This window comes from Opisthocomus hoazin, chromosome 20 (assembly GCF_030867145.1).
Source record: "Opisthocomus hoazin isolate bOpiHoa1 chromosome 20, bOpiHoa1.hap1, whole genome shotgun sequence".
NCBI lineage: Eukaryota > Metazoa > Chordata > Aves > Opisthocomiformes > Opisthocomidae > Opisthocomus > Opisthocomus hoazin.
This window is the reverse complement of record NC_134433.1, coordinates 5,461,005-5,487,423: the sequence shown is the minus strand read 5'-3', so window position 1 is coordinate 5,487,423 and position 26,419 is coordinate 5,461,005. Positions and strand designations below refer to the sequence as shown.

The window sequence follows — 26,419 nt, the reverse complement described above, 5'->3', positions numbered from 1 at the left end:
CTTCTCATCGCCAGCTGGGACTGCGCTTCTGCAGAATTTCCCCCTGGGCATTCAAGGCTGAATTTTGCTGGAGACACTCACGGCTTGTCAGGCTGGCCGTGCCGGCAAAGGGCACTTGAAGCTCATGATTGTTGAGCACAAAACAAAGCATTATCGCTTAAAGAATATAAACCCATAATTTGCCAACGCGTTCAGCCTGAGGTAATCTGTGTGTGTGCTGAAATGTCTCTCTGCAGTGTAAGTATTGCTATTTTTTTATCTTGGGTGTCAGATACAGGAGCTGAGAGCACCTAGATTTCCTTTGTTTTGCTGTCAGGATATCATGCTTTGTGTAAACATTTGTCCTGTTCCTTTGAGCTCAATGCGTTTTCCGTCCCTGGAGGAAACTGTAAGGTGTAAGTAACTGGGCTTGGACTTGAAGCAAGGTTTATGGTTGGAATTGATGATCTTAAGGGTCTTTTCCAACCTAAATGATTCTATGATTCTATAAACCTAGCCCAAACAGTGAGATCAAAGCCTTCCCCTATCAGAGCACTGACTGCCACAAAGCCTTAGCGAATTAACAACCGGAACTGGTTACGGTGTACTATATCATCTCAGCCACTGAGCAAAATAAACATCGATTTAGGTGTAGCGAGAAGCCAGGTCGAGCTGGCGGTTGTTGGTGTTGCTCAGCTGCTAAGCCGTTAATGGGTGATGCTAAAACTGCAGGGGATGTGAAGAGACGCGTCGAGCCCCGCTTACTGAAGAAGAGGAGGAGCAGAACGTGGTTTGTGGCCGCCTGGTGACCCCACGAGCGCTGGGCAGGAGGCACTTCAGAGCGGGCGCGGCGGAGGAGAAGGATGCAGGCTTTCCGAGGGTGCGTTGGATGTGTTTCTGTCCATTCAGTTTTCAGGGTAAGAGTCAGAGTTCTATATTTCTCTCCCAAAATATTCAGTTTCTGTGAAAGGGAACTTTGGACACTGCCATTTGTTGATGGGGTACCTCGGGTACCCCATCCTCAGATAAAAGATGCTGCATGCAGTCTCCAGTGAGTTTAAAATCATAATAAAAAAGTTCCCCAAAGCAGTGCACAACATCAGTCTCACAATGTTTAGCCCAGTCGTGAAACTTTCCCGCACGAGCGCAGTTCTGACTGACGTGTTTTTGTCTGCAGTTCGTTCCTCCTGAACGCCCGGTCGGCTCCGAGTGCCCGCGTCAACCCCTGCGCTGCGTGACCCTGCGGGACTGGCCCACGCTAACCGGAGTGCTCCGCGAGAGGGTGAGTTGGCTGGGGGGCATTTACCAGCTTTGTGTCTGGGGGAAAAGTATTCATCACTGCAACTGCCGCTGCTCTTTTGTGGCTGTAGATGGTAAAGTGCTCCCTGTCACCTGCTGAGGAAGTAGTCGTACTGTTCAAAAACAAGCTAGGTAAACTGAGGTAGTGGCCAAGAACAATATATCTCCACTCACCATCTAAAAAAAATGTGCGAATTCGTATTTATTTAAATTTGCAGAAAGGCCAAAAAAAAAACATTCACAGGCTGCTGAGGTCCTTGCCAAAGGAAAGCGTTTGGCAGAGCTGTCAAAGATATGTGTGGCTGATATGTGTGGCTTACACGCAGGACATGCTCTGCGCGGAGCATCTTTTCAACGCACGGTAGGCAAACTGGTTGCTAGAGTCAGTGGTATTGGTGGAAGGGAGGCGCGCAGCGTCCCAGAGCTGTAGCAGGTAGGCATCTGTGGAGGAACAGATCTCATAGTCAACAAAGCCAGCACTCCTGCCTGGAGCTGCCGTTCCCAGTTAGTGACGGGATTGTGGAGGCAGCAGCGGTGAGGGAACCCGTGCTGCCGGGTGGGTCGCGCTCCTGGGCTCTCCTCGGAGCCACAGCGTCGTAGTTTGGGGAAGAATGTGTGACTGCTGCAGGTCAGCACGGGGCTGGAAGGCGGACGAGGCGGGTGTTGAGTGAAGGCTGGAGGGGGAGATGAAAAGAGATGGAGAGGAGGCAGCAGCGAGGCTGGCTGAAAAGGCCGGGCACTGCTGTCAGCTGACAACGGTACCGGTAAATCCTGTGCAGTCCAACAGCTTCTGACTGAGCTACAACAGAAAAAACATTTTGTTATTATTGATCTGTTGCAAGTGAGAGGAAACTTCCAGTGTTCCCCAGAGCACGTTGTTTTGGGGAGCCCCTGCATTATCGTAGGGTCACAGAGCGGTTTGGGTTGGAAGGGACCTTCAAGGGCCGTCCAGTCCAGCCCCCTGCCATGGGCAGGGACCGCTTCCACCAGACCAGGGTGCTCAAAGCCCCGTCCAACCTGACCTTGAACCCTGCCAGCAATGGGGCAGCCACAGCTTCTCTGGGCAACCTGGGCCAGGGCCTCAGCACCCTCATGATGGAGAATTTCTCTCATGTCTAATCTAAATCTCCCTTCTTACAGCTCAAAGCCATCACCCCTTGTCCTCTCACCCCCTGCCCTTGTCACAAGCCCCTCTCCAGCTCTCTTGCAGCCCCTCCAGGCACTGGCAGCTGCTGTAAGGTCTCCCTGCAGCCTTCTCTTCCCCAGGCTGAGCAGCCCCAGCTCTCCCAGCCTCTCCTCCCAGCAGAGGGGTTCCAGCCTCGCATCATTGCTGGGGCCTCCTCTGGTCCCGCTCCCACAGCTCCAGCTCTGTCCTGTGCTGAGGGCTCCAGAGCTGGACGCAGGACTCCCAGGGGGGTCTCAGCAGAGCGGGGCAGAGGGGCAGAATCCCCTCCCTCACCCTGTGCCCACGCTGCTGGGGATGCAGCCCAGGGCATGCCTGGCATCACCTCTCAGGCACCAACAGTTCAGAGGCCGATCCACCAGGAGAGCTAAGGGGACCATCGCCTCTCTTCTCAACACCAGGCTTGCTCGGCGAGTCGAGCGCGCTCGCTGCCAGGGAGCTACGATGCCGTTTTCTTTGTGCTGTGCCTGCTGTAGGGCTGAGCCTGCCAGGACTTGGCACGAGCACTGAGGCGGTGAAAGGTGCAGGCCTTGGCTTTGCTGGGAGCGTGCCGCACTCTGGATGCTGATGAAAAACATCATTCGGTCTTTAAAAAGTCATCTGTTTTGCAGCTATGGGCTCGGCTTCGAAGGAGTGAAGGAAACGCTTAAAATGACCTGTGTTTCTGGGCTTCACTTCCAGGGCTTTTGGGTTTCAGGGGCTCAGTCTCCGTGTCTCAGTTCCGGACGACATGCTTCTGGCTCTGACCTGAGTTACAGGTGATGTAACAGAAATCTCGCCGATCCCACCGTCAGGCAGCCGTAGGCCTCTTGCACTCCTGCTGCTCAGGGAGAGAGGAGGAGCCTTAAATCACCTCATTGAAGTAACGCAAAAGACAATCTCAGCAATGCTGAGAAAATGTTTTTTGTGAAGTGGACCCTCTTCTTGATTTTTTTCAGGTTTGCATTCAGTATGCTTGAGTTTTGGCTGTTGACACTGAGCAACCATTACATAATTCTATATTATGTATTATATTATTCTATATATTCTATAGAATAAATTATTACCGAGGAAATAAAAATACAAAGCGTCTTGGGAAGATGGCGGCATGAGTTCACTGGAATTGCAGGCCATTAATTCCTTGGGCAAAGCAGCATCCCTCTGTGCTGCAGGATTTTAGCTTTGATGACAATGCTGACAAAATTTCTGCTCCTTCCCGCTGTTGCTGCTGGCTCAGAGTAATGATAAATGTGCTAAATCTGCCAAAGACAGGCAGAGACTGAGAGGAATAATCAGCCAGTCTGCTGAAAAAGAGGCAAAAAGAATATCTTCTAATCTCTGCTTATCACCATTTTTCCTTGTCCTGTTTCCTGTTTAACCTGTGTGCTTTGATTTGAAGTGGGGACCTCCATTAGCACCCCCACCCAAAATAGTCAAGCTAGTCAGTCTAACATCTTTTTCCTCACCTCAGCTATGCAGAAGAGCAGTGATTTTGCTTTCAGTTTACAAACAGGATCAGTGTCCTGTCAGTTTGTTTAATTTTGTGCCCTTTCTGAAGCTGGCACTGTCACCTGCCTTGGTGGTTTGGGGCTGTGCTGTAAACCGAAACGGTAAGGATGATGTCAGTTAAAGAAGGGGTTTGGTTTTGTACCTTCTTGCGAAGAAATGTTATGACAACTCTAAGATAATGTATTTAAGGCCAGGAAACAGGTGGATGCTCAATCTTCTCGCTGCTGTCTTGCTCTGAGGGCAGCCAAGACGGAGGAATGACGTTTGCCCCTTCTGTCGCTGCTGGCGACCCAGGGGTAGGGTGCAAGCAGAGAGAGATGCCCACACTCTTCCTCTCTTAGCTCCGTGCTCTTCTTCCCCTTTTGGCTCCTAGCAGGTCCTCGTTCTGAAACGGTAGGGATGGTTATGCTAGGCTAGGAAAATGTAAAAGTCCCTGTGGTCTGCATCCAGCCATAGCTGACGGCAGAACCCTGGGGAGAGTTGCAGAGGGCAGATGTGTGCTGCTGCATCCCGGCTGTGAGCGGAGCTTCCTCTGGTGCACGGCCTGAGGACCGGCAGTGACAGAGGTGTCACCCTGAAGAGCCCCGGATGGGCTTTTCTTTGCAAATACAGCTAATCATTTTTTTTCTCCCCCACAGCCGAGTAACATTTTGGTACCCAAAACATCCCGTGGCAATTTGCTCCTGTTTCCCTGTGATTAAGAACCTGATTTGATCTCTTCTATTTGATGTCCCCCGTTAGTCATGCTCACCTCCTTTATGCTACCTACAGTTCTACTACCTACCTTTTTATAGAATAAAACCCCCTCTGAAGATGTCTCCTTCAGTATTTCCTCCCGCTGAATCTCGTTCACGTCCCTGGTGCTGATTTTCTTTATCCCACTTTAACTCTGCTCAGTCTGTTGTGGGGTGGAGGGATCAGAACTGCACATTTGGATTTTTTTTAGGGCAAATATGGCACTTACAATTCCTGCTTTGTTCTGTACCCCTCTTCCAATCCCTTCTAAAGTTTGTTTTCTTTCCCCTTTTGTGAACTGCCAGCGAGCTTCCAGCCAACACCTCGTCGTTCATCCTTCCTCTCGGGAGTGGGAACCGTCAGCCGGGAGATGGGAGCTGGTCACCGTCTGCGCCATGTTAGGATCACACCCTGCGTCCCGGGGCCGTGCCCATCAGTAAGTACCGGGAGGCAGAGCCTGGGGGGTGGTCAGCCCGGACCCCCGCTCCTCCGCTGCCCTCTGCTCGCGGCTGTTACCCTGCAGGATTTCCGCTAACTCCTGTGCGAAGCCCTGCTCCGATTCCCCGTCCTTTGGCTGTCGTCCCCGCTGCCTGAGGCCGGGCTCCTCGCGGCCTCTCACAGACGCGCTTCCCCCCTCCGCCGCGGGCTCGGCCTCCTGCCGCGGCACGGGGCTGGCGGCGGGGGGTCGAGCCGCCCCGCGCCCCGCAGCGGGATGCACCCCCAGGCTTCAGCTGCCCGCACCCTCGGGGACCGACGTGAGCTGCCGGGGCGGCGGGGCTGAGGGGGGCGGCGGGGCTGAGGGGGGCGGCGGGGCTGAGGGGGGCGGCGGGGCTGAGGGGGGCGGCGGGGCTGAGGGGGCTGAGGCTGAGGGGGATTTCGGAGCTGAGGGGGCTGAGGGGGCTGGCGGAGCTGAGGGGGCTGAGGCTGAGGGGGCTGAGGGGGATGGCAGGGCTGAGGAGGCTGAGGGGGTTGAGGGGGATGGCGGAGCTGAGGGGGCTGGGGCTGAGGGGGATGGCAGGGCTGAGGGGGCTGAGGAGGCTGGCGGGGCTGAGGAGGCTGAGGAGGCTGAGGGGGATGGCAGGGCTGAGGGGGCTGAGGCTGAGGAGGCTGAGGGGGCTGAGGAGGCTGAGGGGAATGTCGGGGCTGAGGAGGCTGAGGGGGATGGCGGGGCTGAGGGGGCTGAGGAGGCTGAGGGGGATGGCGGAGCTGAGGGGACTGAGGGGGCTGAGGAGGCTGAGGGGGATGGCGAAGGCTTGAGGGGGCTGCAGAGGCTGAGGGGGATGGCGGAGCTGAGGGGGCTGAGGCTGAGGGGGCTGAGGGGGATGGCGGGGCTGAGGGGGCTGAGGGGGATGGCGGGGCTGAGGGGGATGTCGGAGCTGAGGGGGCTGAGGAGGCTGAGGAGGCTGAGGGGGATGGCGGAGCTGAGGGGGCTGAGGAGGCTGAGGGGAATGTTGGAGCTGAGGGGGCTGAGGAGGCTGGCGGGGCTGAGGGGGATGACGGGGCTGAGGAGGCTGAGGGGGATGGCGAAGGCTGAGGGGGCTGAGGAGGCTGGCGGAGCTGAGGGGACTGAGGCGGCTGAAGGGGATGGTGGGGCTGAGGGTGTTGTCCCACGGACGGGTTTGTTTGCCCGGTGCACAACAAGCCAGTCTCATAGAGCCGAGATATTTATTTCACGTCCACGCAGAGGTAGGTGCTGAGGGTAATTGCACAGAGCGAGCACCCTTTGGCTGACATGCGGCAAACATTTATGCATTTCAAGCAGCAGTTACTGGTACTTTAAATTGCCCTCTTTCACCACTGATCCTTACAGATCTCCCCTTGATTTAAGGGTCCAGTGCATTTTAAATGCGCTGAGCCTGCTGAGTGCATGGGGGTCTGTGCTGGGCGGTGGGTTTCATAGGCCCGGGAGCTGTCGTTTCCATGTTATAACGAGCCAAGTTCAGCTACAGGCCACGGCTGGAGGAATCGCGCTGATTTCCACCCCCCCTCCGCCCCCTTCTTGATGGCCCTTCCCTGGTTGTGGACTGGCGGGGCTGCGCATCCTCTTTTTTTGGCTGCGCGGGGTCCTCCTGCCCTGCCTGAGCTCGGTGTCCTGTGGCGGCGGGGCGGGGCTACGGGGGCGGTTGGTGCTGCGGGGGCGGCGGGGCCCGGTCCGGCCCGGCAGGGCCGTGCGTAGAGCAGCGCGTCGCGCGGCGGGCACGTGCAGGGCGGGGCGGGGCCAGGAGGGGCGGTGCTTAGCGACCCTCGCGACGCGGACGCTGGAGCGTCAGTAGCGGTTGGCTTCAGCCGCGGGCGGACGCGCCGTCATGGAGGGGCTGCCGCTGCCCGCCTCCATCAATCCCAACAACTTCCCGGGCAAGCTGTGGCGCCTGGTGAACAGCCCGTGCTACCAGTCGGTGCGCTGGGACGCCTGCGGCCAGGGGCTGCTGGTCGATCAGGCGCTTTTTGAGTACGAGCTGCTGAATGCGGGGTCCGGCAATGCCGCCGTGCCCGGGGGGTCCGGAGAGCTCTTCAAGACCAAAAACTTCACCAGCTTCATCAGGCAGCTCAACCTCTATGGCTTCCGCAAGGTGGTCACGGATCAGGTGGGCAGCGTGGCGAGGACCGGCCCGGTCCTGGGGGCTGGTGACAGCTGCAGCCCCACGGGGCCCCTGCACCACTTCCACAGCCCCTACTTTTGCCGTGACCGCCCCGACCTCCTCGTCCATATGAAGCGGCTGACAAGTGCCAACAAGGCGAAGCTGGCGGCTGGCCTGCAGGTGAACAGCCGCCCGCCGAGCCGCTTCCAGCAGCTGCTGACCATGCAGCTGAGCGGGAACCCGCCGCTGCTGCCCTCTATGCCCGGCGGGGCCGGCCAGCCAGGTGAGGTGGGGAGGGCGCAGCGGGTTGGAAATTGGGCCCCTCCTCCGTGAGGGAGGGGGGCTGCCAGTGCCGGCCGGGGGCTGCCCGGCTCACCTGATGTGGGAGAACGGCCGTTGGCAGAGGTAGAACAGGTGTGTTTACAGTTCGAACTCTGCTAACTAGGGGTAACGGGGCTTACGGTTGGCTGTTGCGCTGCGTGGGGCTGGCTGGCCGTTGGTCTGCCCGGGCTGGCCGTTGGTCTGCCCCGGCTGGCCGTTGTTCTGCCCGGGCTGGCCATTGGTCTGCCCGGGCTGGCCATTGGTCTGCCCGGGCTGGCCGTTGTTCTGCCCCGGCTGGCCGTTGTTCTGCCCCGGCTGGCCATTGGTCTGCCCCGGCTGGCCGTTGTTCTGCCCCGGCTGGCCATTGGTCTGCCCCGGCTGGCCGTTGTTCTGCCCCGGCTGGCCATTGGTCTGCCCGGGCTGGCCGTTGTTCTGCCCCGGCTGGCCGTTGTTCTGCCCCGGCTGGCCGTTGTTCTGCCCCGGCTGGCCGTTGTTCTGCCCCGGCTGGCCGTTGTTCTGCCCCGGCTGGCCGTTGTTCTGCCCCGGCTGGCCGTTGTTCTGCCCGGGCTGGCCATTGGTCTGCCCGGGCTGGCCGTTGGTCTGCCCCGGCTGGCCGTTGGTCTGCCCCTGCTGGCCATTGGTCTGCCCCGGCTGGCCGTTGCGCTGCCCATAGATGGCAATACAGCCCCCAACACCCTCGCCTGATCTCTGGGGAGCTGGCACAGCTCTGCCAGGTGAACATTACTCCTTGCTGGTGTGTAGCGGTTATTAACAAGCTCTCATTAAATCCGTGTGGAACGATGGGTCATGTGAAGTGATGACCTGAGCATCCTGCTAGTTTTGCGCAAAGGAGAAAAGGCTTGGTAGTAGGATTTCCATCAGTTGTCTCCAGAAAAAGAATTACAAGCTTGATGATAGTTTTTAAAGAGCATTGAATCAGTAGGTGAGAGCTACATAGAAAACAATGCTGAAAAGCCCCACAACATGTTTTCTTTCTTTCTAACTCTCCTTGAGAGGAGCTGAGTTTTCCAAGACAAGTCTGAGCTCTCAGAGGACTATTCCACAAGTTCCATGTAAGCTTGAGAGCGTTGTAGTTGATGCTATGTAGGGAAGATGAGAGTATCTTGTTTTGCGGTGCTCTTGGTCTGGTGGAACCGTGGGCTGCTGCCAGAAGAGCAGTCCTGCTTCCCATGCCCTCTGTCACGTGTTAACCATCACCTTCCTTGCAGCACCTGTGTTGGCTCAGCACAGTGAGCCGGGGACAAGACTTGAGCGGCCTGTTTGTGGCTGGCTCTTGGGTCAGGGTGCCGCAGCACGGGGGTGGCAGAGCTGTTAGGCTGGGTGCGGAGAAGTGGCAGCAGCGTGTGACCCGGAGAAGGGGAGAATCAGTTTGTGGTGCTGCTTCCCGCAGCACCAGAACAGAGCAGGGTAAAATGATGCTTCCTGTTGGTTACTATTTCAGAGTAGGAATTGTCAACTAATTCAGGTGGTGTTTTCTATGATGCGTGTGGAACTACACCTGTAATGCCAAGGAAACAAAATGAAGCATTTGAGAAGGGAAGGAACTTATTTTGGTATCGAGGCTAGGAAGCATTTAAATTAAAGATTTGGTGTTAACATTGTTAAGACTAACATGAGTCATTACAGAAATGAGATCTGGTCTGACTGATGGGATGCAGGCCATTGTCAGAGTAAATGCTAAGAAAGATACAAACTTTAAATTTTTTGGCCTCTTTATGGGTGCAGTTTTAGAGAGCTTCTGCTCTAGGAGTCTCAGTTTCTAGAAGGAAAGAACAAGGAGAACACTGGGTTTTATGTGCAGTCGAGTTCTGACAGGCTTACAGTTTATTGTGCGCTCTGTACTAACTATTTAGGGGCATGTCTTTGCTGTAAACGTGAGGTAATTTGATAGATAAAAGATATTTTCATTTACAAATCTTCAGTCTGTTCCAGTTGTCTTGCAACATGCAACTCCGTGTTAAACATCCAGGAACAATTCCTGTAAAGCAACTGGTGCTTTGTAACTTGGCACCCTGTGGTGTCTCGTTCATGTGTTAAAACTAGATAAACTCAATTTCCCTATCTAAAGGTAAAATATAAACAAAGGAATTCTCATACTTCTGTTTGTTATCTGTTTATATATGGTAAAAATACTGAACAAGAAATAAACAGTTCTGTGCATTAACTCTCAGTAAATATTCAGGACCAGGTGGTATTTATTTAGTGGTTTTCAATGATTTAATATGAACTTACAGAATAATGACTGTATATTACCCATTTCTTGAATTAGTTCCCATCAGAGAAGTGAAAGAGGTTAAATGTGAGGCTATTTTTTCAAAAAGTGTTTTAGAGTGAGAATCAGGAACTGCAGGTTTGAGAGAGCCTGGCTTCTAGATAAACCCTACTGATGTAAACTCTCCTGAAACTTAAAATTAGCATGGCTATGTGCAGGACTGCGGAGGAGTCACAGATGCAGTAGCTCTTTTAGGGATGTGATGAGCATAGGTGTTCTCAGCATTACTGCCAGTGTTTCAACAAAGTCACCAAAACCTCAACTAGAAATTGAGCTGTCATGGTACAAGAGCAAATACGATTGCATAAAATAATAACTGAGAGGAATAAAAGGAATATCCAGGAAGGAAAAAAAATGGTGAAGTTTGAGATATTTTAGTCTAAACTGAACTAGTTGAGCAGACTGGAAAAAGGTTGGCTTTGAATTTTTTTTTCTTGACAAATTAATGACTTGTCGTGAAGTACTTTCAAAGCCACTTGGAGGATTTTGACATTGCCCTTCCCCCTTGGCTCTCTGTGAGCTGTCAATGTTGGAGTTTGGTGAAGTCTTGCTTTATGATTTCCTCCTTTTTTTTAATGTCTGATTTGAGACATGGTATTTTGTAAATTGCTTTTGCCTGGTTTGGTAAGTTACTATGCATTTTGATTTATAGCTCATTTCTACATACTGGTAACTTGTTAGTGCAAGTTTAAGGAGATTGAATGCTACGTAGACAACAGTGCTTTGGCACGGCCACAGTGGCAGTTGCTGTGTGTTCAGGCGTAAGAATACAGTCTATTTCTGGATGAAGTGTCTTGGAGCAAAGGTGGTCTTCCCAAATGAAGTTGTAGAGTGTTGGCTCCTCATATTGCCTGTCATTGCCTGTGAAAACTCCTTTCCTTAACCCTTGTTTCACTTTGTTTTGTACCCACTGCAGGACTGCAGACTGTAGGACAGTTTCAGCAACCTTATGGTCAAGACAGTTTCTTTGCTTACTCCTGCGTGTCGACCTCATCCCAGAACTATGTCACTTTACCAACAAGTTTAGATTCGACTCCAGTCGCTTCCATAACCTGGCAGGGTTCTCCTGGGTTGCTCCCAGCGCCTGTGGCTTCCCCAGCTTTTCCAGATGAAGGAGCTGCCTTTCCAGGAGACCAGAGGTCTGTAGAAGAGATCACGTACACGCTGCAGGCCGTTCCCCCTTCTCTGCCACCCCAGCAAGGGTCTCAAACCATTGCCACTTCCGTTCCAACGTACAACAGCTACACATCTTCAGTGCAGTACCCACAGCCCTACTGTCCAACAGGTATGAAAAAAATTTCTGCACTTGCTTTTCAAAAAGATATTTAAAAGTGATCTTTTAAAATATTTTTCTACAATGCTCTGTCATGTGTATATCTCAAGTGAGAATTAGATAGAAAGTGTAAAATCTAAAAGGAAGAGAGGCCTTTAAAGGAAGAAGATTTTCTGTTTAATATTCCTGTCCTTCCTCCAGATTTTGAGTGTCCCCTGGTGATTTTCCAGGTAGCCTCTCTGTTGAGGTTAAAGGGCGAGGAGAAAAACATTTGTCCACAACTAGTCAGTGTTGGGCTAACTTTCATATTTTTTTTTTAATTAAGCAAAACTAGGATGGTGATGCTAAAGCCCTGAGAACTTATTGAAAAGTAGTGTACTAGTCCTTGGTCTCATGTTTTCCCAGGTGAAGTTTTTAAAGTCTAAGATCAGTCTGTGTGTCTACTGTGTAGACTATTTCATTCTGCTCATACTGTTTTCATATCTTAATTTTTTCCCTGCTTAGCTTCTTTATGTTGTATTTTTTTTGTGCACTGAAGACCAGAAAGTACAAAAGTTTTGACTCCTTTCTTTTGCCTAAAATGTTTCTGCTAAAATTTTCAGTCTCACTGAAGTGTTTTTATTCTTCAGAAGAGAAGCTGAACCAAATCATTCCCCCAGGCCTCTTCTATAGTCAAGGGCAGGAAAAGGGCGTCTCTAGGGTGCGATTCATGTAGCTTGGTTTAGAATGTGTCTTGGGGTGAGATTACTGTCTCCTGGAAGTGCCTGTTTTGCAGTACGACCTGTAGAGGAATTGAAGCAGACTAGCACAGATTTAGACATGAATATCAGGATCTCTGTAACCGGATGACGATGATGCTAGTCTCTCTCACCAGAGTTACAAAAGTTTAATGAATAAATTGGCTATGTTGTACAGGTAAAATCTTCCGTGGGGGGAGAGCATGATGAAAGCACACCAGGTTTTCCAAGTTACAAAAATTAAGGTGTAATTCAAACTAAAATAGAGAAACTTATGGAATCACGGGCTTTTGAAAACTCCAATGAATTCATTAGTACTTCTGAGAAGATAAGTTTGACATTTCACTAGAGAGTATTATAAATCCTCTAATTTTCCCTGTCACTTAACACTATCTCAGTGTTTTTACTTCTGCTCTTGTGTATCTCTTAATCTCTCTGGCATTCTTTCTTCCGTGTGTTATAACATACAGAATGCTGAAAACTTGTTTCTTCATATGTGCACATGAAAAAGTCTGCCTTCCTTCATCTTGAGAACACAGAACCAAGATTAGCGTATTTGGAAAGTGATAGTTACTATGTATTTCATAAGGGAGAGGACTAAAGAATATATGTTCAATCTTATTCTTGACTCTCTTCATTTCACGTTTGAAGTTCCATTAAATTGAATCAAAGTAGAACTTTGTCAAAAGATTTCTTTTTATGTATATTCAAAGTTGTTTGTTAATTTCAGCAACAAAAAGATTTCCATGGTTTTTCATTATGATTCTTATTGAAAGGGCAGTAAAGTAAAAGGTGCTCATCTGAATCTTTTTTTTCCCCGCTAGCGTTAGACCAGAATTATTTGAAGGATTTAGTTCTGTGTGCTTTCAACTACCTGCTAAACCTTTGATAATAGTAAGATTGCATCAAAGAAATGTAGTGAAGCTTTATTATCGGAGAGCATCCTAATAATGAAAAATCAGTCAAGGAGACTACGTGAGAAATGTTGGTTATCGGTGCCAGCTGACGTTTCGAGTCCAATCATGCCTTTCGAATACGTCTGTGGCTGCAGGGTTCATTTACATAGGATAATCCTTCTGGTGAGTGGTAACATAGGAGTAGTCACATTACTGTGCATGATACATCTTCTGTTAAGATACTTTTCTTTGATTGTAAGGCTTAAAATTCACATATGTGTTGGTCAAAAGGGGATTCTTAAAATAAATAAGCAGCCTAAAACATAGTATCTGTTTTAGCACAGCATAAATAGCACCGTATTTTCCCTTGAGAAAAGCAGACTAGATGCATTAATAATGCACTTGTAAAACTAGTAGCAGGATTCATCTGAATGTATAATAGTTAGTTGTATGTGCCTGGGCTTGTCATCCAGATTACATATATAGCCAGCAGAGGGAAACAGGCACCTCCCCGAGGTTGAGTCATTTCAGCTTTCTTAGTTGTATCCCTTTGGAAGACAATTCATTTCTTTCTGATGAGCCTGTTTCTTTGCTGGCTGTGTGGAGAGTCGACAACTGCTAGACATCTGGGTCTATGTAAGGCAGTTAATCCCACCGGAGTGTCTAAGACACTTCAAACAACATTGTCTTTCCCATTTTCCCTTACTGAGGAGACCTTGCGTATCATCCTCATTTTCATCAGTCTTTTGGTTGGTAAAGGATCGGAGCTTGCATATTTTTTTGTGTCCAGGCCCATTCCAATGTGTTTGTTGATCCAGAACAGGCACAGCTGCATTCCCTAATTTCCTGCACAGCTTTGAGTACTGTTGACCCACTCGTCTAATGAATAACTAGCTTCTTTTAGGCGCAGCTTTTAGACCTGACGTAAGTTCACACTGAAAGGATGGTCTTAAGGTTCTTCCTTGGTATTTCTGATGTGGCGCCTGCTGAAGTGCAGTGGAAGATGCTGGAGAATGTCAGTCTTGTCCCCTTTGGCCACCTGAGCTGATAAGAACACTTACTAATGTCTGGTGCTATCTTGAATGCATAGAGGTGATACCTGTGTTCCTTCAGATTCCAGCAGATCTTTGGAGAAATCATGGTGGCTGTTCAAGCTTGAAAAAGAACTGCAGCTGATCATATTGGGTTTGCATTTATTTTGGGGCTTTCAGCTTTCCTGAGTTTGCGTGTAATATCGGAACCTATAAAAAGCATGCAGTACAAATGTGTACACATCGAGCTGTGAGCTTTTTTGATGTTCTTAGATTTTATTTACCTTTAGGTTCCAACTTCCGGATATATTTGGCAAAATACATCTTTGAAACTGTGGCTGAGCTCAAGTATATCTGTCCGTGTCTATGCTACTGTATTAAACTTTGCCAGGAACGTTCATGGGTGCCTTGATCTGTTCTATCGTTAGATTGTTACAGCACTCTCACCCCAGAAGTACTGTGCTTAGTTCAGCAATTGGCGTGGGCTTGGGACCATTCCCAACAGGCTGTTTGGATGTGGCTGTTTTGACTTGGAAGAGTAAGAGACTTTAATAGTATTAACAGCTTCTGTGCCAGAGGATGGATCTGGATAAATTTAATTTACTGGTAGAGCTGTAGGCTTCGTGTCGTCAGCAAAGATTACGATTGATTTGTACTTCTCTATTGAAACCTTGGGAGCCCACCAAATTATATTGTCTCATGAGGAGGGAGAGGTATGTAAGAATGTGATGTCAATACTGTCATCCCTCCAAATAAATTTCTCTTGTTTATTTTGGTACAATTCATCATCAGTGTTGAGAAAGCAGGACTTAGTGAATAGTTCTCTGCTTTGGAGATAAGAATACTAGCCTTGCTCGGACCAAATGTCCGTGTAGCTCAGCATTTCCTCTGACAGTAATGGCTGAGGAGGAGTGCAGGAGTAGAGCAAGCATGGACTGATGTCTTGCCAAAATACTCCCAACAGCATGGGCTCCCAGAATCAATAAACCATAACCCAAGTTGTGTTTAATAGCCCTCAGTGGATTTCACTGCCGTGAACTTGTCTGTTTCTCCTAGCCTCTGCAGACTTGTGGCATGTACGACATCTGTGACAAGGACTTCATTTCACAGCTTAATTGCATTGTGTGCAAAGAGCCACCATTTCTTGTCTCTTTTGACCATTTGTTTTTTGTGTGAATCTGTCGATATCCATATCCCCCTCGCTGTGATGTTCGTGATATTTAAATAATTCTGTCATCGTTCCTTCAGCTGCGTTGTCTCTAGAATGGAGAGTCCTGCCTCACTTAGCTGTTCCTTCAGAGAAGTGCACTGTGCATCATCCAGGTTGCCTTCCCTGTAACCTTTCCCAGTCCTGTTATTTCCTTATTGAGATGTAGAGTCCAAAAATATACACAGTGGTCAAGGTGTGAATCATGGATTTATACAGTGGAATAATAATTTTCCTGTTTCATTCTCTGTTCCCTTTCATAATATTTCCTAAACCTGATTGCTTTGTTTGTGACTTGGGAGGTCTTTTTGACAGCTGCTGAATATCAAACTGATGTCTTCCTGAAACTCTCTAGTGTAATACCAAGATCTAGTTCCTGATTATTGATCGGCAACTAAGAATCCATCATTTCCTGTGTGAAATCAGTTGATTTTTCCCAAGTGCAGAGCTTTGTCTGGTGGGTGGTGGCATTGGGAAACTTGTAAGGTGTTGTTTTTGTTGTTGTTCCTTCACCTCTTCTTAGCTGACTGCTCCTCTCTGACGTGACTAACCTGGTATTATCTGCAAGCATCGCCTCACTGCTCAGTCACTCCATTTTTAAAGTACTCTATTAAAATGCTGAACAGAGTGAGTTCCAGTGCAGGTCCTTGGAGACCTCCACTGGTGACCTCGCTCACCTCTGGAAAGTGACTATTTATTCCCATCTTCTGTGTTGTATCTTTAAGGGATTCTTTTTTAAAAGTACAGCCTTCCCTCTCCTGCTGTTGTTGCTCAGTTTTGGTAAGTTTCTGATGATTGCTTTGTTAAAAGCTTTTTGGAAGTCTGAATATTGTATCAGCAAGCTCACAGTTATCCGTATTTGTTTACCTACTGGGGGTCTTTCGAGAGGGCAATGAAGGGTGACTTAAACGCAGAGAAGTCTTTTGACTCCCCCTCAGTATATATTGTCCAGTATCAACTAATTTTCTATTCCATTGTATTTCTTCTAATTTTTCTTATTCAGCTGTCAGATTTATAACTTGTATTTGCTTATAAATTCTTTGTTAACATACTTGCAAATAACTTCCTTTAAAAGTATTGATTTCTTTGAAATCTCTTTGGATATCCAAAGATATGTCAGTATTTTGAAATATGGTCATTCAACTTCTGTGCAAGAATATTTGTGATGCAGTGTTCAGTCTTTTCCTTGTTCTGCACTTCACTGATCCCTGCTTGTTCTCAGGGGACCGTTGCTGGGTTGGTTATAGCCCTGCTGACAGCAATTCCATATTCATAAATCAGTGTTCTTCATAGTCAGCATATTGTGTCCTAAAGAGTGTGTGAAATTTTCCGTCCATAGCTTGTATGGCCAGAAGTATGTCTCTTTTGGCAGAAACCAAATCTGTTTCGGGGCTGATCCACTTTGTTTGATGGAAAGGGCTGTATCTTTTTCTTAATTTATTCAGTAAATATTCATTTATTTCATAAGATGCCATTCATCCCTGTCTCCTTAGCATTCAGATGAGATCCGTGTTCACTGTCGGTTATTTCACGCCAGCCGGTGACAGAATGTGCTTTAGCTGGTAATTTCTCTGGGGTATGGCTAGATTAATGCTATCTTAAAAAAAACAGCTTAGAAATTTCTTCTCTCCAGTTAAGGGTAGGACAAAAGCAAGTGAGTGAAGCAGGTATGTTTTTGAATCTGGATTCAGTTTGAAGACTTGAAATATTATAAGTGAATGGACACCTTTGCCTTTGATAACCCTGCCCGTCAGATGCTTTCTTCAGTGTTGTTTAAAAAAGTTGTTTGGATGTATGGTGACTCTCCGTTGGTGACTATGGTGATAGGTGGTCCTTATCTAAAACTGGCCTCCATCTTACAGTGGATTTGCTTATTAACTGACTGCCGTTAAGTACCAGAAGTTCGTGTCTCCCATGGCATTTCCACAGATGCAGTTGTTCTTGCTATTGGAGCAGTCACTGTCATAGCCTGTAAGATGGCAAAAAAGCAGCTTTTGGGAGTGTGAACCGTTCTTTTTGTATAACATTCTGCATTTCAGAACCATTCAGAACTGGTCATCAGTGTAGTCTTCTGCACAGTTATTTTTGTTCTCCTCAATTTGATGTACCAACACAACAATTCATTTGATTAATGGCTTGCTTTTGCTGTAAGCTCTACTAACTGTAAGAATGCTGTCATTCATATTTTACTTGTAGGGTTTTTTCTTATAGCATAGTATCTGGACTTAATGTTTTATACTTACCTATTATTTCACAAACATTTTTTCTTTTCAGGTCCTCCTTCTTTTCTTAGAAAATAGGTCCTTTGTAATATGTGTTTGTTGTTCCTTAGAACCACTCCAGCAGGTTACAAGACATTTCTCCTTTGTCATTGCTCTCTTGTGTTGTTTTTACAATAGCCCTTCAAAAGTTTTCTTTGGTGGCTTTCTCCGGTTCGTAACCATACTTTGGAGTTTCCAGCGAGTGAAACCTGGATATCATTTAGATTTTAAGCAATATCCAGAATTGTAATACGTTCGCAGGTCATAGAATGTTCTTCTGAAAGATGTCCAGATTTCATCATAAAGTTGCTCAGAATTAGCTTTTGAAGTAAGATGAGTCGTGCACGTTGCTTCTTTAGAAGGATGTCCGCTAGCTCTTTCTGTGTTGTTTAGCTCCTGTGTTTGCTGCTCAAAACTGCACAAAAACTCAGCAACGTGATGTGAGCAAGGGCAATATTAAAAAAATGTTGGCTGTTGTAGCAACTGTGTCCTGTGAAATCCCCTGTACCTGTCTAGCATTGCAGATAAATTCATCTGATCTCTTTGCCTTCTCAACTATACTTATTACACTTATGAACATGGGGCTAAACTTGATTTCATCAAGGATTTCTCTCACTCTGAGAATGATTGCAGATTTTAAAGATTATCTGACCTGCAAATAATGCCTTTACTTTTAAATTATCTCTGCATGTCACCAGAAAATAATACCTGCAGAATACTGCCTCATCTACAATAAAAGTACTGTTTAATTTCAGTGTGTGTTTATGAACATCTAGGCTCTTCCTGTGCGAATCCACTTTCTGTGGTATGTTGTGATGAGAAAGTCAAGCAGCCAAATCAAAACGTGATATTAAGATACAAAAGACTGTGATTATGAGGTTTCTATGTGTGTGTATATAAATTTTACAATATATATTTTTAATATCTGTTCACATATACTAGAATAAATATTTTTTTAAGATGAAGAAAATAGTCTTAAAATCACTTGTAATAATACATTTCTGGAATGTAGTTTACTGTGTGATTATTGAAATGTTTAATGAAAGCGACAGAACTCTGCATAGCAAACACAAATTCTGGAAGTCTGATAACTGTGTTTGACCTCTTGCAGCTACACAGCAGGGTGGCTCACCATCTGTCCGCCTGAATCCCCTGACTGGCCGTGCTAGTCCGATAGCTGTGACGTACTCCCACTGGACCGTTTTACAGGTGAGTGTGGTATATCAAGCCAGGTGAAAGCAGAGGAAACTGAATGAAGGAACTGTCGGTTTATGGACTTCTGGAGTGAAGCACAGAAATTGGAAGACTGATCTGCTTCAGAAAGTGAAAGTAATGTGGTTTACAAATGTCTATTTCAAAGAACCACTGAACATTAAACGAGTAGTTTTGTAATTCAAGTCAAGTTTCAGGGTAGCAGCATAGTGCGTCTCCTCATCAGTGGAGTGTTTTTTTCTGTGTAAGTTTTTTGCTTGACTTCACCAGAATTTGTTTTAGTGAGTCTACATTTATCTTTGAAGAACGTCCTTGCCTAGACAAAAAGAGATTCTTTAATGTTATGAAAATAATGGGAAACAGCTCTACTTTTTTGTCCCAGGCAGCTTTCTGCAGTTCTGAGTTTCATTTGATGAATGAGAAAAACTAAGGCCACTTGGAATTGGCCCCACCTCAGAGATGTCTTATTAAAGATAACTACAGTACTTACTGTAAGTGCTTTATATAATTCCGATGGAAACTGCACCTTATTTGGAAGGCCTGGCTTATCAAATATCAAAAGATCCAAAGTAAAAATGCGAGGGCTTCCTTTTCCATTACAGCATAATGCATATACTTTTTTTTTTCCCTCAGAGAAGACAAGCAAAGCAAGTTATGCTTGTGTATGTTGAAAAAAGGGTTGACCTACCCAAGCTTGATCATCCAGTTTCCTGTCTTGCAGATATCAACCTTTGTCTTTTATTCATGATTCATTTTTTTTAATATATATAAGCTTATCCAAGATGGCCAGGTTATGGCTGGGATAGCATGTTGGTGTAAGGATATAAATAGCCACTGACCAATCATGCCATTGATACTCTGGTATTTATTTGTCACAGTGCGTTTTGTCCTCTCACTTTCGTCATGAGCTGCTATTTCATCAAGGACATGAGGATCAGTCTGAGTGATGGGAAGTTGTAATCAAATAACTTCTTATCTCAGAAGGCTGAGATCAATGTTTGGCATAGCAAATCATTCCAAAGGAGCTGTCAAGGGTGGTGTTGTGGCTAGATTGAAAGATAATGTAAATACACTGTCCAAAGCATCTAGTAAGATAATATAAATACACTGCCCAGAGGGTCTAGTAAAAATCAGGTGTTTGGAGAAGCGAGTCCATGGGCAGTGGGTGGAGTCAAAACAGATTTAGGCCACTTACTAGTGGGTGCTTTGGTAATACAACTTTAACCAGGGAACTCCCAGTCAAAAGCTACTGGAGCATCTGGGCAGGGATTGCTGGAAGGTAATCCTCTGTGTGAGCAGCCCAAGGCTTGCCTTTAATAAAAAGACTTTGCTGAACTTTACCTAAATTTCTCAAATTCCAGGTTTCATCTTCCCCTCCTCCCTCCCCCACCCCCCCTCGCTCCCCAGTTTATGGCTTTCTGCAGACTGGCACATCTGCATGAATCCACAGCAGGACTTGAGTTCATACACCCCGAGGAAGGGATCTCATCTTTTTGTGGTATTTCCTTCAGGGGCTTCTGATGTCCATGCTGCTGAGAGACCCAATCTGTCACTGTTATTTGATCTGATCTAGCTTTCCTAGCAGGTGATCCTGTGGCTTCCAGTTCTCTAATTTACTCATCTATGGAAGTAGCTTTTTGTTAACCATTAACTCAGCTAGAAGGTCTGAGGATAATCAGGCGCTAGGAACTAATACTTCATACGAGATCTCTTCCAAAGTGAGACTGTATTTAAAATATACCTGTTTCTGTTCAGCATTGTTATATGACTCTTATTTGTCAGGAGAAATTACCCTTCCAGTGTCCTTTAACTCCAGAAGAAAGAGCAGCACAGACACTGTTAAAGTGTGATTTGTTATTTCACTTGGGTAGGACTTTCTGCTTTTGAAAAACTTCATTGTCTTCTTTCTGCTTTAAATGTTCTTTGATTTATGTGAATTCTACTAGAAAAATTAACATTGCATTGCAGACTGTGTCCTGTCATCTTGTGATGTCATTCAGTGAAATATATTGATAGTGTTTGGACCCAGAACATGTTCAGTCCTGTTCAAGAAGTGTTTCTGACCTGAAGTTCTATAGGGCTTTTACACAGATTTATGTAGGCTTGGAGTTGTGCATTTGTGGGACACTGTGTTGTGACAGGAGTGTCCAGATGTGAGGCATGGCAGACAGGGCGGTTCTATGGTATTTGTTCTCATAGGTGTCTGAACTCCCGATCGCTTTAGCGCTGGAGCATCCCTAGGAATCGCCCCTCGTGTGGATGCGTATATGGACAATCGCTTGGAGAGGAATAAGGTGTTACTGGTAGGTAACTGTGAGTTCCTCAGGTTGTGTCCACGTGTGCATTTACAGCATACGTACCTTTCTATCTTGCTTAAAGGTCTTGTGGTTTGTGCTGTTTCCATACGCAACAGGCATCTTGCGTTTCAGAAGAGCTGAAGGCGGGTAGATTAGCTCTGTCGTTTTCGATCGCGTCTGTGGCATGTGAAGGGGTTGGTTCTACTGTACCCCCACAGATCCCCCTAAGACTAGAAGTCTCTGGTTTGAGTGCTTGGCTATACTTATACCTGCAGTGCAAAGGGTACGCAGACAATGCGCCTGAAGGAGTATGTGGCTCCTGGTAAGTAAATGACCTTCCTTTCTCTCCAGGATAGACAGTGAAGAGAAAGCAAACGTGCCAAGTGTAAGGTGGTTAATGCAAACAAGACAAAAGTAGTAGCCTTTTTTTTTGTTTTGTTTTTTTGTTTTGTTAAACCTGCTGTTTAAGTGACAAGAACAGACAATCTTTTAAGCTTTTGGATAAATGAACGCTTCAGTTGATTGCTCAGATTTATTTCCAAAGTCTTACAGAACCAATACACATCCTGTCACTGTAATTTTTTGATATAAAAGTACACTGTGTTTTGTTTCTTCCAGAGTCCTCCACTGCTGTCAACTTTTCCAGCTGAATTTCCGCCCTCTAACTGGTCATCTGATACATCTGCTGAGAACAAGACGACAGAAGTCACTCTTGAAGATGTGTTGCAGCTTGTTGATGAGATGCAGTCATCATCCGAAGCTGCAGTGTTGCCAGTGGAGCCAGTGGAGATTCAGTGTTCAGCCTCTCAGTCTACCGGAGATCAACTACTCCCGATTGATACTGAGAATATTGATTTACCTCCTTCAACTGGCACAAGCAACCTGGAATCTCTTACTTCTGTATCTCCAGATGCACCATTTATGATAGAAGCAGATCAAGTAGTAAATTGTTTACCATCACAGCTGTCTGAATTTCTTTATGATGCCCATACCACTGCGTCTGTAGAAGGTGCTGCTGCTGACATCGTGCAAGAATCTTTGATCTCACAGGAAGCACCTGAAGAACTGCTAGAACAACCAGATCAGTGCCTAACTGAATCCTCCCTAATCTTGTTTCTGGACGGACTCTTCCAGCAGGTAAGGGGTAAAGGCAGATAAAACATGTTTTTTGAGGTAACTCTATTTGATAGTAATGCCAGGGTCTGGATTGATAGCTTTTTAATGTTGTTGACTACTCAAGAACTAAAGGCTTCTTTAATTAAGCTTTTAATGGACAGTGAAAGGTTTGCTTGGTAAAGCAAGATGTAAAAAAGAAGAGGGGACGAAAAAGTATCCCACGTGAATGAGCATGAGATGTGTTAGGCTGTGTTGGCCAAGGTGTTGTGGCTCAGATGTTAGACAAAAGGCACTGCTAGCCAAGTGGTTTTCACCTGGCCTCGGTAATAGCACTGATGCAATACGTGCAGACGACGCATTTCGAAGAACGAATACTGCAGCGAAGTGGGTAGCTGGCAAGTGCAGGAGGTGTGTAGGGGAGAGCTAGCTCTCCCTGAGTGTTCAGTTACTGTATTCACACAGGCCTTTTTGAATATTATTATAGAACTTTGTCAAAGAATGTATATGTATTTCTATTAATATGTATACACATTGCCTTTTACATATTTGAGTAATAACGGACTCCAGGTGGAGAGTGAGATTTTTGGAATTCTTAATATCTTATGACCAAGTGTGATGACCTTTTATCTTCCGTAAACTCACACGTACCAGTTTTCAAAAGTTGTTTCTTCCGTGATAAACGGAAATGTTGCAGGCTCTGAACAATCTTTCATCTTTAGGATATTGGTTGATAGGATATTTGCAGAAGAGATGTATATTCTAGAACAGGTGATAGTGAGAACATCTTTCTGTCTAAAGGTAAACTCAAAGTGCTTAACTTTGGGCCTTTGCTTCCTCAGTGGAACAGAAACAGAACTTTGTTGTTTGGCGTTTTTTTAGCCTACAGGTTTTTGCCACATGACCATGGAAATACACCAGTTCAGTAAATGGTTGCCTGCAAAATACGTATGGAGCAGCAGCAGAGGGCTCCAAAAAGCAAGCAACACGTTAGAATTTAAAGTCTTAACAATTGGGTGGGGTGAGATTTCCAACCAGAAATGTGTGGCTCACATGTGTAGTTTTGCATCACTCAGCTCTGTCAAGTTGTTTGAGCTGAATCTGTTGTGACTAATGCATGTGTTGGTAACAACGAGCGCACCTGGATTTCTGCTAGCTGATTTCTTGTAGCTAGTTTGATCACTGAGGGCAAAGCTCAGACTGTGAGGACATGTACCTTAACTTTCTATGTTCTAGCTTTCTGATGCCATGTTTTGCTTAATGTGATATTTTGTAAGAGCTTGAGTTTCAATTCAGCAACCTTCATTCGGAGTTAAAAACACTTGTTGCGTAAATCATCTAGGCAGTGTTCAACACTTGTTCGATGTCCTTTTGGAGTGGTGACGGGTAGTTATTATTTTATCCCTAAAGTGATTACAAGAAAATACTGAGTGATCTTTGGTTTTATTGCTCTTTTTGTTTGTTGTTTTTAAGGAGAATACTAGTGCTACATGTGAATTCAATACATTGGAGACAGTAGAAACACAGTTCACTTCAGGAACTCAGCTGATGAACAACTCTGTAGGAGAGACATTTTCATTTGTAAACCCTACAACCAGGAAGAGAAGTCGCTCTGCGGATGACAGCATGAACACTAGTGTTGAATGTGAATTCAGTGCATTGGGGACAGAAGAAACACAGTTCACTTCAGGAACTCAGCTGATGAACAACTCTGTAGAAGAGACTTTTTCATCTGTAAAACCTACAAGCAGGAAGAGAAGACGCTCTGCGGATGACAGCATGAACACTAGTGTTGAATGTGAATTCAGTGCATTGGGGACAGAAGAAACACAGTTCACTTCAGGAACTGAGCTGATGAACAACTCTGTAGAAGAGACTGTTTCATCTGTAAAACCTACAAGCAGGAAGAGAAGACACTCTGAGGATGACAGCATGAACACTGGTAAGAAAAGATTCTACATTTTTTTGGAGATTATAGAGGCAGCTACTGTGAAACTGTTACAGAAAGGGAAGATCAGAATAGTTTAGTTATTGTCTGCAGTGCAAGTACTTCATTGTGCCTTCAGTTAAAATATCATACTTGTACAACCTCATAGTATACTTACCAACATGCTTCTGTAGCTATGCGCATGCTAATTATTCATATGGAAAAGGGTATAAATTATATCAGTAAATAAAACCTGAAGTTCTGGGAGTTGTCAGAAACCTGGATGTCACAATATTGAGATGAAGTGAGTAGATATGTTTGCTGGAGGGTGACAGTGCTACAAAGGAAACAGAGTAATGAGGTGACTATTGAAGTAACAGGGCAAAACCCCACCAGACTGATGAAGTTGCTGTAGAAGTCCAAACCTTTTGTCTCAGATCACTAATTTTGTGCCAGTCTGCTGATATCTATGCTGAAATGCTTGAGAAATACAAGCAGCAGCAGGACAACTGAGGCCAAACAATTCACAAATCTAGTAACTAAAGGAAAAACCTAAACGTCCACAGAGTAGAAAGACATAAGAGGACACAGAGTACTTTGGATCCATTCTAGAGGAAAAGTTGGTGCAGCCTGCAAGTCTTGCAAGAAGCTATTTCCCTCACAGCTGCTCATCAAAGAGCTGATTGTAGAGTTTGAAGAGCTGTTGCTCACTTCAAAGGGTAGTTTCTAGATTTCAGAAAATGATGTTAGTTAATAATTCAGCTCGTAACACCCATCTGTTTCAAACATTTAAGTAATACCTGCAAGATCTGGCCATACATTGGAAGTATCTCCATTTGCCGTGGATCAAGGTAATTTTCAAAAAAGGAGTCTCTTGTCTGTGCTGTCCGTGACGCCACGAGTTTTCCTAGGATCTTGGCTCTAGCCGTGGCGTACTTTGAGGCAGCTGGGCCTCTTCCAGATAAATGCAGGTATATGTCCCAAGCAGAATGGGCGTTTCTGTAGATCCTGCCAGGGTTTTGTAGTAACTAACACGTGGCAGTTGGTATCCGTGGTAGCGAGCGCACACAGGAATAACGTATCTTCAAGAATGGGAGCACTTTTCTTATAATTTGTTTTGTCGTTGGTTTCTATTTAAAGTTTTGCAAAACTAGAAGAATTCCTCTTCTTCGAACAGTAGGCCTCAAGTTCTCAAGTTACAGTCTGCCTTTCAGGCCATATTTTATAGTACCTGATAGAAGTACAATTGCTGCCTCTGCTGCCAAGTGAAACGTACACAAGGGCCGGTATTTACTCACTATTCCCTTTTCTTCCCAGATTCCAGTCTGCAGGCGGTAGATGCAGAGAGTGAAGCAGACGAAGGAGATGCATCTCTCAGGCAAAGATGCAAGAGAGTGGGAACGGGGTGACAAGTGCATGCAAATCCGCGGGCGCTGCCAACTTCTCGGACTCCAGCGGCAGCGCTTTGCACGCAGCAGGAACTGCGGATCTCTTCAACTCTGTTTTTAGAAAAAAACTCTGTTTTCTTGCTTTCATGTTAACTTTGTAGGATATTAGTCGTTCCTTTTTTCACATCTCTTCTGTTACTTTTTCTGCCTGTCAATTTATAAAGCATGTAGTGGTTAGAGTATTTAATATAAGTAATTACTTAGCTATTTGTATTCTTTAGATAGAGGTATGAACTTTATGTTATTTATAAACAAGGAGTCTTAACAACTTCCTCAAAACTTTCTTACTAGGAAGCAAATTCTTTTTAGTGCTGCATCTGGAAGCTGCAGTATAGTCAGCATAGATGGTGTTTGTCACTCTCGCTGTCTTTGCTTGAAGTCACACTGTGGCCCTTTACTGGGAATTGTGTATGAAACAAAAGCATAGGAAAGTCACAAGATTCCTGGTCTGGATGGGTCAGGGATTTCAGGAGAGTGGCTGTAGGAAAGATGAGCTAATTTTGAGTGATTAACCAGGAAATGCTCTTCCTTCCTAAGCCAATGCTCTGTTTCAGCAGCAAGTGCTTCCATTACATATGACAGCTGCTGAGCTTTTTACATCAGTGCAGAAGTCTTCTGTTTTAATATTTTTCTTTAGATCCTAATATATAATGATAGTATATATCTGTATATATGTAAATGTAATATATCTATAAGGATAGGAATAAAAAATCTATAGTGACAGTAAGAGTATAACCCACCCTGAACAAAACGGACAAGAAAAAAGCAGAGAGAATTTGTGAGGACCACCTCAGTTGTGTGTGTCCCCCAGAGCACTTACCGGACTTGGCTCTACTACCTCTTGAATTAAAGAGGTAAATAAAATACAACGGGAACTTCTTGGTTTACTTTTCTTGCTCCCCTTTACCACCAAAAAATCTGCTACTTTTGGAGATTTCAGTTAGGGGAGCCTTAGTGTCTCATTGTGAAGACATGGTGATGAAATTCAAAATTCAAAATTTTTAAATTTTAAATTTTAAATTTTTAATATGCTAATTTTAAACAGTCATGGAGCTGGATCTTCTGGAGTACAGCACTTTCAGAATATGTGTACATGTAAACTTGATATGTCCTCAACCAACTCACCGACCGACCGTGAGA

General features: G+C 45.9%; 1 protein-coding gene across 1 annotated transcript; it reads left to right on the top strand.

The window, feature by feature from the left end:
• Positions 1–6,990: 6,990 nt before the first annotated feature.
• On the top strand, positions 6,991–25,358 carry HSF5 (heat shock transcription factor 5). The gene is made up of 6 exons (XM_075440271.1): positions 6,991–7,546; positions 10,794–11,162; positions 18,394–18,478; positions 21,397–21,928; positions 23,378–23,846; positions 25,149–25,358. The coding sequence occupies exons 1-6, from the start codon at positions 6,991–6,993 to the stop codon at positions 25,238–25,240; spliced, it is 2,103 nt and encodes a 700-aa protein (XP_075296386.1). The 3' UTR covers positions 25,241–25,358.
• The last annotated feature ends 1,061 nt before the right edge of the window (positions 25,359–26,419 follow it).